Consider the following 18,520-nt stretch of genomic DNA (forward strand, 5'->3'; position numbering starts at 1 on the left):
TTTAGACGCTCTAACTCTCCTGAGTATAGACAGCTGGCACAGTCCGTTTAAGGGTTCAGGACTTTCCCACTGGTTGGCAATCATGCTTTGGGTGCCAAGAATTGAGTATTTAAAGAGCACGTCAGTGCTCAATCGTCAGCCCAACCAGAGAGATCATCTGATTTTTTATGCTCAGTTCTTGAACTAGTTTTATTCAATGCTCGACCCTAGCCTTGGATACTCCAGCATCTGGGTCTAAACCATCCTCATCAAGGACTGTCATCACAATATTTTCCCAATCTCCAACCCGAGGTTTGCCAACAGGATTAAAGGAATGATGGCTCCACACTTGCCACTTCTTAAGTCTGAAGTGGAGGATGTGGGTGTCAGTTCTGGGTTTCCAAGTGGCAAACTGCTGTGGCATAATCTGGCCCGTTGTGTTTCCCTTCCCCCTCCCCATGAGTATTTCCAGTGTTTCTTTTCCCTAGATTTATTTCACTAGATTTCTAGATTTATGTGATTTTATTGAGCTGTTTTCTGAGATGTGCTACCTTGTTGGAAACCAAAAAGCTGTTGCTGGGCAACATTTTTCATTTAAAGATTGAGAATCATGAATAACAGTCATTAATTAGAATCACAGAAGTTTCAGAGTTGGTTTCTACATCAATTTGCAGTAAAATTATGAATAAATGCATTTGAGATTAGTAAATGCAGTTTGTAATGCGTGAAGAACTCCCCATTTAGTTGAAATATGGATGTCCGATTTGACATAGGAATGATCCATACAGACCATAAGTTTTCAGGTTTTGATTTGTTTCCACCGAGTTGTTAGGATGATTGAATAAGCTCAACTCCTTTGGGACATTAGGGAAATGAACCGCAGAAGTTACCATTTTCAATTGCTACCCACAACGTAGACATTGGATGTGAGCTGAGATGGGTTACAGTGTGATATCTATCATGATTAAATATCACATTGACAGTCATGAAGAATGGGATCTTCGTGAAGGATAACTTTCTGCACTCCTGCAGCCATTTCTCAGTGGCTTAGGGTCAATTTATTTCTTTCTTTCTAATCCATTTTCAGTCCCCAAGGATGAATCACGACATGCTGCACCATAATGGATTCTGTTGGAAAGTGTTACTGCCACGAAGCATGGACTGAGATTCCCATAGTATTTGTATCTGGGAGGAGCAAGGAATGTAAAGTAGTTTGTCTTTAGGAGAATATAAATACAGCTAATTCAGATTTGCATTCAATGATTAAGCCCTGGACTCTTCCTAAAGCAGTCCAAGTGGTATTTTCTGAAAAAGAATATAGACTGAGAAAAAACAGCAATATGATTCTAGCTACTGAATATTACTTTTTCAATTTTATATCTTTGAACATTGTTAATATTACGATTTGAATTAATTCAGCCAAAGATTTGATGCAGTTAATGTTTCTATAAACGAGGAAATCTGCAGATGCTGGAAATTCAAACAACACACACAAAAGTGTTGGTGGAACACAGCAGGCCAGGCAGCATGTATAAGGAGAAGCACTTTCAAGGTTTCAGGTCGAGGCCCTTCGTCTCGGCCCGAAACTTCGACAGTGCTTCCCGTTATAGATGCTGCCTGGCCTGCTGTGTTCCACCAACACTTTTGTGTGTGTTGTTTTAATGTTTCTATCTGCTTTCTTTATTCTTAGTTCATAGAAAAGTAGCCACAGTGAGTATAAAGGCTTCTTTTGCATACCAAGCACCTCTTCTAGAAGTACTTTATACAACATGTATGCAGAAGATTTTATGGGTTTATGCTTGTCATTGCAGGTGTTCCCGCACCAGTGGTGAATTGGTACAAAGATGCGACACTGATTACAAGGTTAGCTGTCCCCAGGTACAGAGTGCTGTCCAATGGCAGCCTGCAGATCAATGGACTGATCCCTGACGACACTGGCATGTTCCAGTGCTTTGCTCGAAACGATGCTGGCGAGGTGCAAACGTTCACTTATCTTGCAGTTACCAGTAAGTAATTTATCTTCCATGTTAATCTGCAACCACCCTTAATTTACACTTCCCTGTGTGTTTGTGTGTGAGATTTATGAATAGAGAAGCTATGGTTTATTTGGGCTAGCCAAATCTACTAATCATAATTTTTCTTTAGCGAGCCACAGAGCTTTATACTTGCTATAGTTATAGGAATAACAAATATCATAAAACAAGGGGATGCTCACACAAGACAAGAGAAGTGCTTAGAGATATTTGAAATGTGATTTTTAATGTCAAATTTTCAGCAAACTTGTAGCATCTGGTTTCTGAAGGAATGAAAGGAATTCCTTGTTTGGAGGGAAACCTTTAAGTGGATGTAAATGACACAATTGCTCTTTATGTTGAAGAGCAGAGAGCCCTTCCAGTATTCCAGTCAGCATTTGTTCCTCAGTCACTCAACATTAAAGTCCAGTGAATCAGTGCTTCTGTGGGGCCATTGTGTTTATAGTCATAATTAACGTGAAACACTACAGTATTGATCATTGAGATGCTTTGGAGCATCTGAACTGAGTGATATTGTAAAAATACAAAAACCTGGAATTTCATATTTACTGCACAGTCTTTTCAGGATTGCCATTTGAGAATTAGTTATTTCTGAGGAGTATCATGATTATGATCATTTCTAACCCTTCAACTTTGGAAATCCAGTTAGGTCTGTCTGGTCATAAATAGTGTTTGCAACAATGATACTACAACTGCATCAGGTACATTTGGAAATTCCTGTTGAGCCTTGTCTGGGAAATTAGGTCACATAACTTAAAGGTGAATTTGCTGGGTACTCTCAGAGCAGCCATGTTCTATTAGCTACTACTGGAGCTGGTCCTAGCCTGGGACTCAAAACTCTATTCAGGTAGGTTCCTTTAATTACCTTCTTTAGGACTAAATCTTCCTCCCACCTATTAATCTCACACCCTTATCATCTACAATTCCCCAGTTATCTCCAGCTCCACACACTGGCCCAACCTTGGTCATACTCCCCAAGTGACCAAGCTGGCCTCTTGACCAAGCCCAACTCCTGGCCAAAGTGCTGACCTGACTTGACTTGTATCAAGGTACTAAGCCAATGCTCTTTTCCCTGCCATCCACAACCTACTCCAGAGTCTGTATTGGTCCCATATAATATGAAACTTTCCAAACAAAAGTTTATAAGTAACTATCATTTGCACCAACATGTTTGGCCTGAAGTGCACCTGGCACACTCTTCAGTGTGAAGATGAATTCCAGTGTATTTCTTTCCTTTTTCCTACATCACAGTATTTGCTCTTATTTTTTTATCCCATTACAATAAAATCAATGTGTTCATCTCTGCTCTTTCAAAGCAAAGGAATGATTTACACCCTATAAAGTGTTCCTTCTTTGCCCAAGGTAACAGGAGAGGTTTATTAACATTTTAAGATTTTATTCTTATTTCTTAGTTTTCAGCCAACGTAGAATTTCAATGGTAAAGCAAACCAGGTAATTTCTGAAATCAATTGCCAATTCCCAATGCCATTTTGACAGCAACTGATGAAAAACAAGGGTTTTAGTATTCACATTAGAGTTTTTAAGTGATTTCAAACAAACTATATAAAACCTGCCAAGTACCATACCAATGGAAAACGCAAAGGATTGAGTTTTTCATTTGTAAGTATAACTATTATTTACAAATGGTTTTCCCATTCGGAAACAAACTGACTTTCATTGTTTTTTTTTCCATTGACATCCACTTGCACCAGGAGCAGTATAAAGCCTTACTCAATACAGTATACTTAGACTACATGAACATTCTTAACTACAGATGCAGCCTGTTCATCTCACCTGCCATCTCCCAATGGGATTGGCAGTGCTACCAATGCTATCAATGGTGGCTTCATACTTGAAATTCCAACAAGGTCAAGCTCCTAAATCGTTAACAGGTTGAGATTTGCTTCTTCCCTTATCATCGCAGTTTTCAGTTTAGTTTCGATGTTTTTCCTTAAGGTCTAACCATGGGCATCAACTCACTTGACAACTTACTGTGAATAGTTTTCAAAGGTTAGTCCTCACTTATATCTGTCAGCAAGGCCCTCCGGGAACTAGGAGACCAGCTGTAAGCAGACAATCAAACAAACTGAGGGCAGCAGAGAAACAAACATTAGCGGGAAGATGGTCAGTAGGGAATTCAGGGAAAGAAGCAACCTTAATTTCATCATCACTCTGCAGAGGTTGCACAATGACATTGAAAAAGTGGACCATTCTGATACGCCTTGTAACTCACATATAGTCTATATGTAAATATCGATGTGATGTTAACAGAAAGGCAGAATTTAAGGAAGCTTCACCCTAAAGTTTGTTGTAGAATGTATAAATACCATTGATCTCATTTCAAATTCCTAAAGGAATACACACTCAATATTCTATCACAATATTGCATGTGCTGCTGCAGTTTAATGTGTGACATATTTCAATGCCCCAGCTAGCAATCCAAACAATGGATTAAAATGACAACATTTGGAGGCAGTCAGCAGGTTAGTAAGTAACTTGTGATAAGAGGAACAGAGGTAATATTTCTAATTTCCAGCAAATGCAATTTATTGACTTTCATTTTACACCAGTGGCATGTGAAAAGCAACTAATTCTTCCCATTATTGGCTCTTACACAACAATACAGAATCTATTTTATAAACTTATCATCAATTAAATTAATGCTGTCAGGAAATAAATTATACTGTGTTATTTCAATTAAGTAACGTGAGAAAAATCCTGGGTTTGGTTGTTACAGGTATTCCTCCCAATATTACCAGGGGGCCTTCAGATAGCACCGTGATTGATGGGCTGTCAGTCATTTTGTCATGTGAAACACTGGGGGCACCACGGCCAGCTATCACCTGGCAGAGGGGTAAGTATTAAAAATTACTGCTCTTGTTTCTGTCATTTTTCATGAGCAATAGGGTTATACAGCACAGAAACAGGCCCTTCGGTCCTGCTCGCCTTTGCTTTCAATAGCTGGCCCCATTTGCCTGCATTTGTCTCACATGCCTCAAAACCATTCCTATCCTTGTACCTATCCAAATGTCTTTTAAATATTGTAATTGTACCTGCCTCTGCCACTTCCTCTGGCAGCCTGGTCCAGATACCCTCCAGATTCAGATTCCCGTTTATCACATGTGCATCGAAACAAACAGTGAAATTCTTCATTTGTGTTAAGAACCAGCACCATCCAAGGGGCAGCCTGAAAGAGTCGCCATGTGTTATGGTTTCAACGTAGCACAATGTTCAGCAGAAAAACACAAACAGCAACAACAAAGCAAGGCAACAACAGCAAAACAAACCTGTTTCCCACCCTCCCCACCTACCCAATCACCCTCTGTGTGAAAATTTTGCCTCTCAAATTCACTTTAAACTTCTCCCCTCTCACCTTCAACCTGTCCACTAGTTTTAGACTTTTCTACCCTGGTTAAAAAGACTGTGACCATCCACCTCATCTATGTGCAAACACGAGGAAATCGGCAGATGCTGGAAATTCAAACAACACACACAAAATGCTGGTGGAACACAGCAGGCCAGGCAGCATCTATACAGAGAAGCACTGTTGACGTTTCGGGCCGAGACCCTTCATCAGGACTAACTGAAAGGAAAGATACTGAGAAATTTGAAAGTAGGAGGGGGAGGGGGAAATGAGAAATGATAGGAGAAGACCGGAGGGGGTGGGATGAAGCTAAGAGCTGAAAGGTGATTGGCAAAAGTGATACAGAGCTGGAGAAGGGAAAGGATCATGGGACGGGAGGCCTTGGGAGAAAGAAAGGGGGAGGGGAGCACCACAGGGAGATGGAGAACAGGCAGAGTGATGGGCAGAGAGAGAGAAAAAAAACAACTAAATATGTCAGGGATGGGGTAAGAAGGGGAGGAGGGGCATTAACGGAAGTTAGAGAAGTCAATGTTCATGCCATCAGGTTGGAGGCTACCCAGCCGGTATATAAGGTGTTGTTCCTCCAACCTGAGTGTGGCTTCATCTTGACAGTAGAGGAGGCCATGGATAGACATATCAGAATGGGAATGGGACGTGGAATTAAGATGTGTGGCCACTGGGAGATCCTGCTTTCTCTAAGCCACTGGTAACTTTATAAGCATCTCAGCCTCCTGTAATCCAGGGAAAACTGTCGCACTCCATCCAGCCCCTCCTCAAGACTCAAGCCCTCCAGTCCCAGCAACATCCTTGTGACTACTTTCTCAACCCTCTCCAGCTCTGAGGATGCCTTTTCAGTCAAAGAACTCTATTTTGTCTCTGCTGTTGATATCCATGGGCCATGCTTGTAGAAAATTGGCCTCATAATGATTTATGCTGGATTGGCAGCTTCCAGTTATCCAGAAATTGTGAACACACCAAAGTCAAGTTTATTGTCACGTGGACGAGTACACGTATGCACAGGCACAATGAATAACTTACTTGCAGCGCAATAGAGACACATAACATTTTATAAACAGCACTCGCAAGAAAAAAAACATTAAAACACATAAATTATGCTCAGTTAAAACAAAAAATGTCCATTTTAGTGCAAAATGATTAAAGTTGACATTGTGTTAAACTGTGGGAATATTATATAGGTATAATAATGAATAATTACTCTACATATGTATTTATTTTTTAAATTAGGCAAATTAGCAGGATTTATCTTGTTTGGTACAAAATCTTGGCTTGGCCACTGTAGGTTGACTCTCATCCAAACACAAGAAACACAAATGGTAGCACACTAGAATTGAAAGCGGCTGGACAATCCCATCTCAGACAGGGTACTTGTGCCTCCAAGGACCCCACTTCCAAAAGTCCTTAGCACTTAATCTCCCTTTGAAGTATAGGTGACATACAAACCCCATTTCCAGAAAAGTTGGGATGTTTTCCAAAATGCAATAAAAACAAAAATCTGTGATATGTTAATTCACATGAACCTTTATTTAACTGACAAAAGTACAAAGAAAAGATTTTCAATAGTTTTACTGACCAACTTAATTGTATTTTGTAAATATATACAAATTTAGAATTTGATGGCTGCAACACACTCAACAAAAGTTGGGACAGCGTTAAAAAAAGATTGAAAAGTGCACAGAATATTCAAGTAACACCGGTTTGGAAGACTCCACATTAAGCAGGCTAATTGGTAGCAGGTGAGGTATCATGACTGGGTATAAAAGTAGCGTCCATCAAAAGCTCAGTCTTTGCAAGCAAGGATGGGTCGTGGCTCACCCCTTTGTGCCAAAATTCATGAGAGAATTGTTAGTCAGTTCAAAAGGAACATTTCCCAACGCAAGATTGCAGAGAATTGAGGTCTTTCAACATCTACAGTACATAATATTGTGAAAAGATTCAGAGACATCTCAGTACGTAAAGGGCAAGGTCGGAAACCACTGTTGAATGCGCGTGATCTTCGAGCCCTCAGGCGGCACTGCCTAAGAAACTATCATGCTATTGTGACAATTATAGTCAGCTGGGCTCGGGAGTACTTCAGAAAACCATTGTCACTTAACACAGTCCGTCGCTGCATTCAGAAATGCAACTTGAAACTGTATTATGCAAGGAAGAAGCCATACATCAACTCTATGCAGAAACGCTGGCAGGTTCTCTGGGCCCGAGCTCATCTCAGATGGAGTGAAAGACTGTGGAACCATGTGCTGTGATCAGATGAGCCCACATTTCAGTTAGTTTTCGGAAAAAACGGGCGTCGAGTTCTCCATGCCAAAGATTAAAACGACCATCCTGATTGTTATCAGCAAAAGGTGCAAAAGCCAGTATCTGTGATGGTATGGGAGTGCATCAGTGCCCATGGCATGGGTGAGTTGCATGTATGTGAAGGTACCATTGACTCTGAGGTGTGTATTAGGATTTTAGAGAGACATATGTTGCCATCAAGATGACGTCTCTTCCCAGGACGTCCATACTTATTTCAGCAGGACAATGCCAGACCACATTCTGCATGGGCTACAACAGCATGGCTTTGTAGACACAGAGTGCGTGTGCTTGACTGACCTGCTGCCAGTCCAGATCTATCTCCTATTTAAAATGTATGGCGCATCATGAAGAGGAGAATCAGTGAGACCACGGACTGCTGAGCAGCTGAAGTCTTATATCAAGCAAGAATGGACAAAATTTCCAATTGCAAATCTACTACCATTAGTATCCTCAGTTCCAAAACCATTAAAAAGTGTTATTAAAAGGAAAGGTGATGTAACACAATGGTAAACATGCCTCTGTCCCAACTTTTGTTGAGTGTGTTGCAGCCATCAAATTCTAAATTTGTGTATATTTACAAAATACAGATAAGTTGGTCAGTAAAACTATTGAAAATCTTTTCTTTGTACTTTTGTCAGTTAAATGAAGGTTCAGGTGAATTAACATATCACAGATTTTTGTTTTTATTGCATTTTGGAAAATATCCCAACTTTTCTGGAAATGGGGTTTGTATTTAATGTGCGCAACTGTGAGGAAGATTCTGCTAAAAAGTCAAAATCACAGTCCATTCAAGTGTTCAGCTGTGGCCAGCTCCACTTCAATCAATATGAGCATTTGCCTTATAAAGTAGGTGGCACATGAAAGACCATCTGTGGCCCTGTTTGCCTGATACATCCAGCAAACAGTGCCAGTAATAATTAGATGATTCCAACTAGAAACCTGATGAAATGACTAGACTAAAATAAATGGCTTGTTTCCATTCCAAAATGAGGCATCACAAATACTTTTTAAGTGTTTTTTTTATCATTGGCATTATACAGGGAGTTCCCAAGTCATGAGGCCCAGACTTATGGAAATCTAACTTTATGAATATTCTCCTATACATTTTATACATATACATTTTATATACATTCCCTTGGACAACATCAGTGGCATGGAGAGGGGAGACTTGCAGCTTGGGCAACTGCCTGTCTTCCATACAGCCCTGCCCAGGCTTGCACCCTGGAAACTTTCCAAGGCGCAAATCCATGGTCTCATGAGACTAACAGAGGCCTACAAACATATATTTTAAAACATTTTCAAGCTGGTATTCATTAATGGCTGGATAGAGTATACCTATATATGCCATTAGTTTAAGTAAGGAAATTGTAAAAGTGATTATTTAATGAAATTAAAGAGTAATAGCAAGTGTTTGTAGAAAATGGATGTTTCTGACTTATGGACCAGTCAAGCTACTGTTACGTATCCCGTAACTGGATAACTCACCAGCAAAGATAGAGAGGTCCGTTGAAGTCTGATGTCACTATTTTCAAACGTTTTATTTATAAAGAGACACAAAAGTAGGGTTAATACATACATTCAGATAGTGCACATCGTCAACACTCAATCCAAAGCGCGGGTATAGTAATAATCATCATTAAGAAGTGAGCTCTACGGTTGTCTAGGGGTTAATAGATTGTCCGTTGGAAATATAAAAGTCACTCAGAAAGTCTGCAGGCCTCAGCCCTTTGAAAATCGCTGGGTTTCACGTGGGGCGACCGAGAGAGAGAGATTGGGGGAGAAGAGAAAGAACTTGCCGAGTCTTGATGAATCTTCCGTGAAATCGGGGGAGCGTTGGTTTCCTCTCCCCGATGTTAGTTAAAAGTGGTTTTCTGTGATTCCAGCCACAAATTCCAATCCCGGAATCTAACGCACGTGGCTTCCTTCAGAATGGCTTCCCGCTGCTGCGGGATCACTCTCTCGTGTCTTCTTGGTGTGCCTGAGGGGCTGTCCCCCTGAGACTCTCCTTTATACTTCCTCACGGGGTCGCAGGTGTCAATCAGGTTGGGATGATGCAATCTCTCTCTCAACTAGCCCACCTTGCCCGAGGGCTTTTCACGTGGTCTCCATGAGACAATAGTCGCTGTCGTCTTATTCTGTATCCCGGGTGGGACGTGCAATTTGGCACGTCTCTCTCTCTCTCTCTCTCACTTCCTGGGTCTACTGACCCCCCCCCCCCTCAACGGGTGCTCTTGCGATTCTCACAAAGGAGGGGGCTGGGATCATAACACTACAGACAGTTTTTAGGAACGTAGCCCTTATGTAGACCATATTGTGACGAGCATTTGGTCCATGACGATAGATGAGAAAAGCTCATTTAACTCGACAGCTGTTTTTTATTGCAACAAACACAAAAATAGACAGGGTACTATGACCCAGGGAGACAACCCACTCAGTCACATATAGACGGGGGAAGTGATTATTACACACCCCAGTTACAGTCAGGGTGACACACCATGTGATTAGCTGAATAACCCAAGCTGAAATGTAACAATAAATTAACTTGAACATCCCCACCATAATCCCACGAAAACTTTTGAAAACAAGAACGATAAATAGCGCTGCCCACTAGGAATGCTAGAGTAGGCTGTCAACCACGCCCCCCCAGCGCAAAAATATAAAGGATCAAATGAGTTGCATGTTCCTTTAAAGATGTTTTCTGCACCATGATACCCACAGCAGTTTATCTTGCTTGAAATAATGTTCTATTCACATTCTGTGAATTAATGGTGAGTCATGTTATGCATCTTTATTAAAACTATTTGCAAAACTGCATGTGGCCATCCTCCATCTGAATAACCCTTTATCATGGAAATACTTGATTTTCGCATCAGCTGGTGCTAAATACGTATCTTACATTATTTTTAAATTTGTTAGCAATATCCTACGAATGAAACACAATTTTCCACACCTAAGTTTCTCTCAGCAGACTGTCCCTCCATTCTGCAACTGGAATTCTGTATGCAATCTTGTTAGAAATGAAGGAGCCCATTAGACCTTCAAAGTTGCAATTTCCAGCCAGCAATTTCATTTCATTTCAGTTCAGTGTGTGTTGAACGTCTCTTCATTCAACAGTCATCCACTGAAAGAACCGGAGTTCATCCATCATGAAACTTCTGCAAAAATTCAGTACTGAAGGCCTTTGAAATGCATTTTGAATTGTGCATTTTTTGTTATTTGACTAAATTGCAGGGTCTCTCTTTTCAGTTCCTAAACCCACTTCTAGCAACAACTAGTTTTCTCGTGCTGGTCATTATCAATTCTTGCTTTTTCAAAGAAGTTGCCATCTTTTGCTTCAAATTTAAAATATTTGATTCTTGGATTATCACAGGTGTAAACTCGAAGCATCCATTTTTCTTGGGTCATTTTTCAGAGATGCAGAGAGCTTGATTTCTCTGGGTGGTCTGTAAACTGTTAATTTTCTGATTTCCCTTTCTTTTGAGCTTGGGACTACAAGCTGACCAATGATCTTCCTCTGTATTATACACAGACCTACTTCAATTACATATTGGTTGTTTGAAGGTCTTTGTCTATGTACAGTTTTTTTTCAAAAATTCTATTTTTTTTACCTGTAAATGCCTACAAGAGAAAAGGGGCAGCACGTTAGTGTAGCGGTTGGCATGGCACTATTACAATGTCAGCAACCTGCTTTCAATTCCACTGCTGTCCGTAAGGAGTTTGTACGTTCTCCCCATGACCACTTTAGTTTCCTCTGGGTGCTCCAATTTTGGTAACATAATAAATTTACTTTGAACTTGAATTTACCCCTTTCCATACCTCCCCACAGCAGTTGATTTTTTATTGCCCTTAGAAAAAAAAATGATTTTACTTGTTTAACAAACTATGCTTTTCATGGTCTGTTGATCTAGAATTATGAGAAAAATTTCAGGTCATTTTTAACAGAGATGGTATTTCGAATCTCTTTGGTATCCGGAGCTGCGGAATCCAATGATCTCTTCCATTTTCCAAACAGGAGAGAAAGTGCTTGCAAGCGGGTCTGTCCAATTACCTCGTTTCACGTTGCTGGAATCCGGCAGTCTTCTCATCAGCCCATCTCACATCTCAGACGCTGGGAGTTACACATGCCTGGCCACAAACTCTCGAGGAGTGGACGAGGCTTCAGGAGATCTCATTGTGTGGGGTAAGAGAGGACAGTGTGTGTGAATCTTAATTCCTTACCACTATTAATAATCCATATTAAATTAGAAACTGACAGAAACTTGGAAACTGGAACAAAGCAGTTGTGAAGCCCATCTACAAAACATAGATTTCTTCCATCTCCCCTGTTTAGTCCATTAGTACCAAAGCAGCAGCTGTGATAGTAACACAATGGAGACCAAAAGGAGATTATTTTGAACAAAGCAATCTCCTTTTACTTTCCTGTACAGGCCACCTGTGGAATTTAAGCAAGGGAGAATTCTATTTTATAATCAGTCTATTCTGTATATGCAAAGCAGATGTAGTTAGCATAGCCTCATGAGCCAAACTGAATAATAAATGTTCATGCCAATAATGAACTCGGGAGGTATTTAATCCATTGTGGGTTTTACTTAGCATTTCTGATTGAAGTTTTTCCACCTGGCTTCGTCTCATCACTGAACAGATTCAGGTATATTGCAATGCCAACAGATAGCCTAAAGCTTGCAACTTGGCATATGATATTAGTGAATTTCTTGGCAACTCTCAAGGCCAGAGCCGACTTTGAAAGACATGATACCTGTATTAGATTGAACTGCCTGCTTTTGGCTGCCGAAAGATAAGGCAAACCTTAAAAGTCAGAGAGGGTAATTGAAAAGGGATGCAAGATTCATTCTTCACTTAGTATTTGAGGGAAGACTTAGCGCCTTGAATTACTGTATATAGCCTTGCAATGGGACAATTAAAATAAATGTAGAATAAATGAACAATACTATAAATTATTCTGAGGAATCAAGATCAAAAACAGGTTTTTGACCTGGTGAATGGCAGAATTTAGGACAAGATTTGAGGAACTTCATGGAATAGTGACTAGTATGTGGAATAGTTTTCCAAAACCTTGGAATTAAATTCATAAGCCATGGATTTTTCTGCATCTGTAAGTAAAAATGTGTTTCTTGTACTGTACCTCCTTTTCTCCACACTTTTGTTATTGGCTCACACAACAGATACATTTGTAAATAATCTGTTCATAAGGACTTGCATATTAAGACTACTCAGTACATGAACCGACTAAAGACTGATTTATACTTGTGCGTTGCATCTACGCCTTAGGTATCGCGTTCCTTATGCCATATCTACGCTGTACCCTATGCCGAAAGGTGACGTGCACCTCTCCAGAAAAGTAACTCACGCGTCTCGGCGACGCAGACCGCCACCACTGTGATTGGTCTGCTTGGTAGCATTGCATTTCCTCCTACACATTTTCAGTTGCTTCTTCTCCGCCGTGTTTGTAGGCTGTGCGAAATAGATGAACCAAATCGTCAAATTTACCTGCCAACATGCGAAAATATTTGAAATGCATTTTCTCGTCCATGTCCCTCATGAAGAAACTCAACACAGTGGCATAGCAACCTCACCGCCAACTAGAGTTTTGGTGCATATCAACGCATACAACGGCGTAGAGCAACGCAGAAGTGAAAATCAGGGTTGCAGCGTAGGCTGCGGCATAGCCCGTACACACAAGTATAAATCAGCCTAACTACTTTGTATATGAACCAGTGCAGTATAAACAGACCAAAACTAACTGCTGTTCTCTACATAGGATCTGAGCAACGTTCAGTGTAGCTGTTGTTGAATTTTCTGCGAGATCTATTTGTGTTTTAATTATTTTGTACTATTGCTTTAAGATTAATTGCGGAGTGGCAAGTGTTGGCTTAAGAGCTCATGTGACCTAGTTCTGTTCTATTTATAATGTTCTTTTGCTAGCTTTTGGTGTGAACATCCAAATCCTTTAGATCTTCCACAATTCTGAGTCTGTGTCATTAGGAAAAGATTTCATCCTGTTTTACTCAGATTAAAATGACAGATCTCACACTTCCCCATCGTATAGTTCTCCCATTTAATCTGCTACTGTCCTTTGTTTGCTTTCTTCTTCCATCCATACAACTGTGCCAATGAACCTAATATTTTAACATATTTCCATCACCACGGCATGTTATATGGGTTTTTATGAGGAGTTACATTCAATGTGATTACATTCAGAGAAATCTTCCCTTTTCTATCCCCTTTGGCATTCTGAAGAGACCATCCCATCCACAACTCTAAGGGGCACTCCAATGTCTCCACTGGCCCCACTCCCTTATTGAGACTACTGTACCTTCCTATGCAACTGGGATTCAAACAATCTTTTCAAGTAAAGTTACACCTCTCTTGTACTTCCAAATTAGTGAACTGCGTTCAGTGCTCGCAGTGTTGCCTTGTCTACATTGGGGATATTAAATGTAGGTTGAATCACCCTGAGCTTCCAGTTGCCTGTCACATTAATTCTCAATCCCACTCTAACCTTTCTGTGTTTAGCCTGTTATACTATTCCAAAAAAGGCTTATCCAAGATGAGAAATAGCATCTCATCTTTTGACTATGTATATTACAGCTCTTAGGACTTAACCAATACTTCAGACTGTTCAAATCGCTGGCCTTTCCAGTCTGTGTGAGTACAAGCAACTTCTGATAAAAAGTCATCAACTTGTAACATTAATTCAGTTCTCTCTCCATATGTACTGCCTGGCCCGCTGGGCATTTCCAGAATTTTTCAGATAGTGTGTATTTCTCAGCTTCAGCACTTACTTTATTGTCTCTCCTCTGCCTTATTCACCTCCCTCTTTTTACATCTCCTCCAGAAAAAAGCAGCTGCAGTAAACAAGCCCTCACTGCTCGCTCTCAGCTGGCATCACCACAATTTGGATTGTTTCTCCTGGTTCTGATGGAAAATCGTAATGTGAAATATTGACTTTCTTTCACTCTGTTTTTCTGTTGTTATTCAGCATTATTAGCTTGCATGACAAAAAGCTGAGCTGGCTGTGAAGGACCAATCAAAACATCTCCCAATCATTACTACTCTCTGTCACCTACCTGTGAAACCTGTAGTACCAAAGGTGACCTCAACATTGTAGTCTTGTCTTTGCTCATCATGGAACCCCATATCATTAATTCTGAGAAAAGAAAGAATTAGTGATAACAGTGGTGATGGTCAGTGATTTCAATAAATTTGCTGAAGAATTCATAATTCCATATTATATTTTCTATATAATTTCAAGCAATTTAATTATATTAAAATGTCAAACATTATTAAGCAGCTCTAGTGACTTTGTTTAAAGGTTAATTGGCAGGTAATGTTAGAGTGCCCTCTACAGTTCATGCATGAGCACTGTAACACACAACACTCAAATTTATTGGAATTCCTAAATGTTCAGAGAAGTCCATAATGCTCTAACTGTGTCCTGTCAGTGGAGGACCAATTTCCTGTATAGGCACTGTGAATCTGAGCACTGAAAATGCAGCACGTTGCATCTGGTATCGATTCAGTTCTTCCATTCTTTTCAACTGAGAACTACTTCAAGTACCAAAGGTAATGTAAGTATCAGGCAATTCTGGTTTCTCATGTTGTGCTTTAATCATTTAAAAATTGCTAATAACATGAAAACATTTTTCACAGATACAATTAATGTTTACTGGCCTCTGAGCATTTGGTGTAATAGTTTTGATAGCCTGAGGTGTAGTTTAATTGACTGTCAGCCCAGGTCCGGGGGTCACGCTGCTCAAAGTGAAGGGGTGAGATAGGCTGGGTGGGATCCTCTTATGGGTCAGGTGCTGCACACACTCCTACAGGTTTTGATGATTTCTGCAAATCAAGAAACAAAATAACAAGCCCAGGATCTTTGTGTCTGAAGCTCAGCCATTTCCGGGTAGAACTGGATAAAAATAATCATTTTAATATCCATCCTGTTGAGTGTCTCCACCAGCACATGTCCTGGGGAACAATTTCCCTTATTTCCCCGACCCAGCTGGGGACTCCATCCCAAATCACAGCCATTATTAGTAAGTGCCTGGAACTGACGAACGTCAAAGGACGCAGCTCTTCTCGTACCAGTGTGTCACCGCATCCTAAAGTGGATCATCTTGTTGCCGATGGAAGCTAATATTTTTTATACTGTTTTGCAGCTCGCACTCGTATCACAAATCCCCCACAGGAACAGAGTGTAATTAAAGGGACCATGGCTGTACTGACCTGTGGTGTGACCCATGACCCTAATGTGGCAATCAGGTACGACCACTTGGTGAAAGTCTTGTGCTGTCCTTAACCCACAAATAGTTTGTGATAGCAGTGCCTTAAAAAGGTATTCAGCCCCTACAAATATTTTCACATTTTACTATCTCATTTTCTAAAATTAAAATATATTGAAGTAGGGTTTTTTTTTAACATTGTGCATCATGTCCAATCAAAAGAAAATTTCCAAAACCTATCAACAATTTACTAAAAATTAAAAAAACATAATTCTGAGGCTGAAGAAGTATTCATCCCCTTTGTAATTACTACACTAACTTACCTCAGGTGCAATATATTACCTTACCAACTCACCCAATTTGTTGATGTGGAAACCTGTTTCAATGAATTCATAATAAATACCCCCTCTCTAAAGTCCAACAGTATGGCAGATTTTCAACAGGCCAAACCAAACTTAAAGGCAAAAGAGCATTCAAGCAAGTCAGGGACATGATAATAGAGAAGCACAGATTTGGGGAAGGGCACAAGGCCATCTCAAAGGCACTGAACATGCCTCAGAATTCAGTGCAGTCCATTGTGAAAAAGTGGAAAAATTGAAACCACAGCCACACTGCCCAAGTTAGGCTGCCACTCTAAACTTAGTTGCTAGAGAAGAATGGTACTTGTAATAGAGGCTATTGTGATGCCAGGAGTCACTCTGAGTGAACTGCAGAAGTCAGTGGCTGCAACTGGAGATAAAGTTCTTGGATCCACAATCTCAAAGGTCTTACACAAAAAGGATATTTATGGAAGAGTGGCAAAGAAGAAGCCCTGGGTTTTAAGAAGCATGTCCTTGCCTGTAAAGACTTTGCAAAGTGTCCTTAGAAGATATTGTAAAGAAATGGGAGAAGGTCTTGTGGTTCGATGAGACTAAAGTGGAACATTTTACCTCAACACTAAGAGGTGTGCATGGCATAAATCTAGCACTGTGCATCAGCCTGGTAGCACCATCCCAACTGTAAAGAATGCCAGAGTTAGCATCATGCTATGGGGATGCTTTTCAGCAGCACGGACTGGAAATCTGGTTAAGATTGATGGGAAGATGAATGCTGCTAAATACAGAGAGATCATGGATAAAAACCTGCTATCCTCTGCCAGAAAGTTTAAACTGGGGAGGACGTTTGTCTTTCAGCAGGACAACTACCCAAAGCACACTGCCGGAGCAACCACGAAGTGGCTTCAAATTAAGCCACTTGAGTAGCTCAGCCTAAGTCCTGAGCTAAACTCAATTGAACATCTCTGGCAAGACCTCAAGAACGCTGTCCACTGAGCTCCCCAAACAACCTGCCAGAGCTTGAGCAACTTTGCAGGGATGAATGGGCAAATCTTGCTCCATCACGTTGTGCAAAGCTAATAGAGACTTATTCAAAAAGACTGCTGCCTCTAATAGCTACAAGTTGTGGTTCAACTAAGTCCTGAGCAAAAAGAGATGAATACTTTTGGACTGCTGACATTTCAGTTTTTAAATTAGTTTTTCATGTTACACAATTTTCCCTATTTTTTGGGCTCTACTGTGAAACAGGGAGCATGTGATTCATAAATAAAAATTCTCAGACAAATTGATTAAAATCCCTGCTGATAATACTCATTTATGTGAACAAAGTGTTGGGGCTGAATACTTCTACAAGGCATTGTATATAGTGAGAACTACTGTCATTGTTAAGAACTGCACATTCCATATTTTCTAATGTAGATAAAGGCCATTCAGCCTATTATGTCTATGCCGACTCACAGAGCAATCCCAATCTTCCCCACATTCTCAGCAATTCAGACACCAATCAGGACTGATGAAGTGTCACAGTCCAAAACATCGACTGTTTATTTCCTTCCACAGACGCTGCCTGCTGAGCTCATCCAGCATTTTGTGTGTGTTGCTCAGTCACGCAGTCACAGGCAAAGCATGCAAACCCCACACAGATGGCACCAGAGATCAGGATTAAATCCAGGTTGTTGACAGGCAGCAATTCTACGAACTGTGCTGTCCTTGGAAACTGTCTCCTTTCTAAGGCTTCAAGTACAGCTTGGGTTAGGCTTGAGGAAATCTTATCTATCTATCCATTAATCCTTATTGCAAAGCTGACAGTTTCAAATCATCAACAATGTAAAATCTCCTGCAGCGACACTCTCTGCCTTCTTAATGCAGTTGATAAATGACACAGTCGTGGGATGAAGGATGTAGCAATTGATTATGCAGTTAAGAATTCGGTTTCCTTTCCAATTTATGTGCCCAGTGTTGTTGGAAACTTCAGAACAATAACCTCTTTTGTATTGGGACAGAGGTTGATGTTTTGTTTTGTAACTTCAAAACATTAAATTAATTCTAAGGAAGACAGGAGTCCAAAATGCGGGTGTAACCGATTTTACATTAAGCGAGGCGAGCATGTATCAAGTGGTAGCAAGATGATGTGTGCAATTAACTTATTTTTACATACAACCTGTAATTAATTATTTAAATGAACAAGAATGCTTAATCAACCAGTATATATACAAGATAACGAAAATATTATTGAAGTGTTAAATACACAACAGTTGATAGCGAGTTTTTCTG

At 40.3% G+C, this 18,520-nt stretch overlaps 1 protein-coding gene across 4 annotated transcripts in view; it reads left to right on the top strand.

The window, feature by feature from the left end:
- Window positions 1-18,520, top strand: part of sdk2b (sidekick cell adhesion molecule 2b) — a 943,317-nt gene that overhangs the window by 616,730 nt on the left and 308,067 nt on the right. For all 4 annotated transcript variants that reach the window (XM_059948548.1, XM_059948549.1, XM_059948550.1 and 1 more), the window contains exons 9-12: window positions 1,791-1,985; window positions 4,750-4,866; window positions 11,705-11,872; window positions 15,870-15,972. In XM_059948548.1, coding sequence (XP_059804531.1) covers window positions 1,791-1,985; window positions 4,750-4,866; window positions 11,705-11,872; window positions 15,870-15,972 — 583 coding nt within the window. The remainder of the gene's footprint in view (window positions 1-1,790; window positions 1,986-4,749; window positions 4,867-11,704; window positions 11,873-15,869; window positions 15,973-18,520) is intronic.

This window comes from Hypanus sabinus, chromosome 23 (genome assembly GCF_030144855.1).
Source record: "Hypanus sabinus isolate sHypSab1 chromosome 23, sHypSab1.hap1, whole genome shotgun sequence".
Taxonomy (NCBI): Eukaryota; Metazoa; Chordata; class Chondrichthyes; order Myliobatiformes; family Dasyatidae; genus Hypanus; species Hypanus sabinus.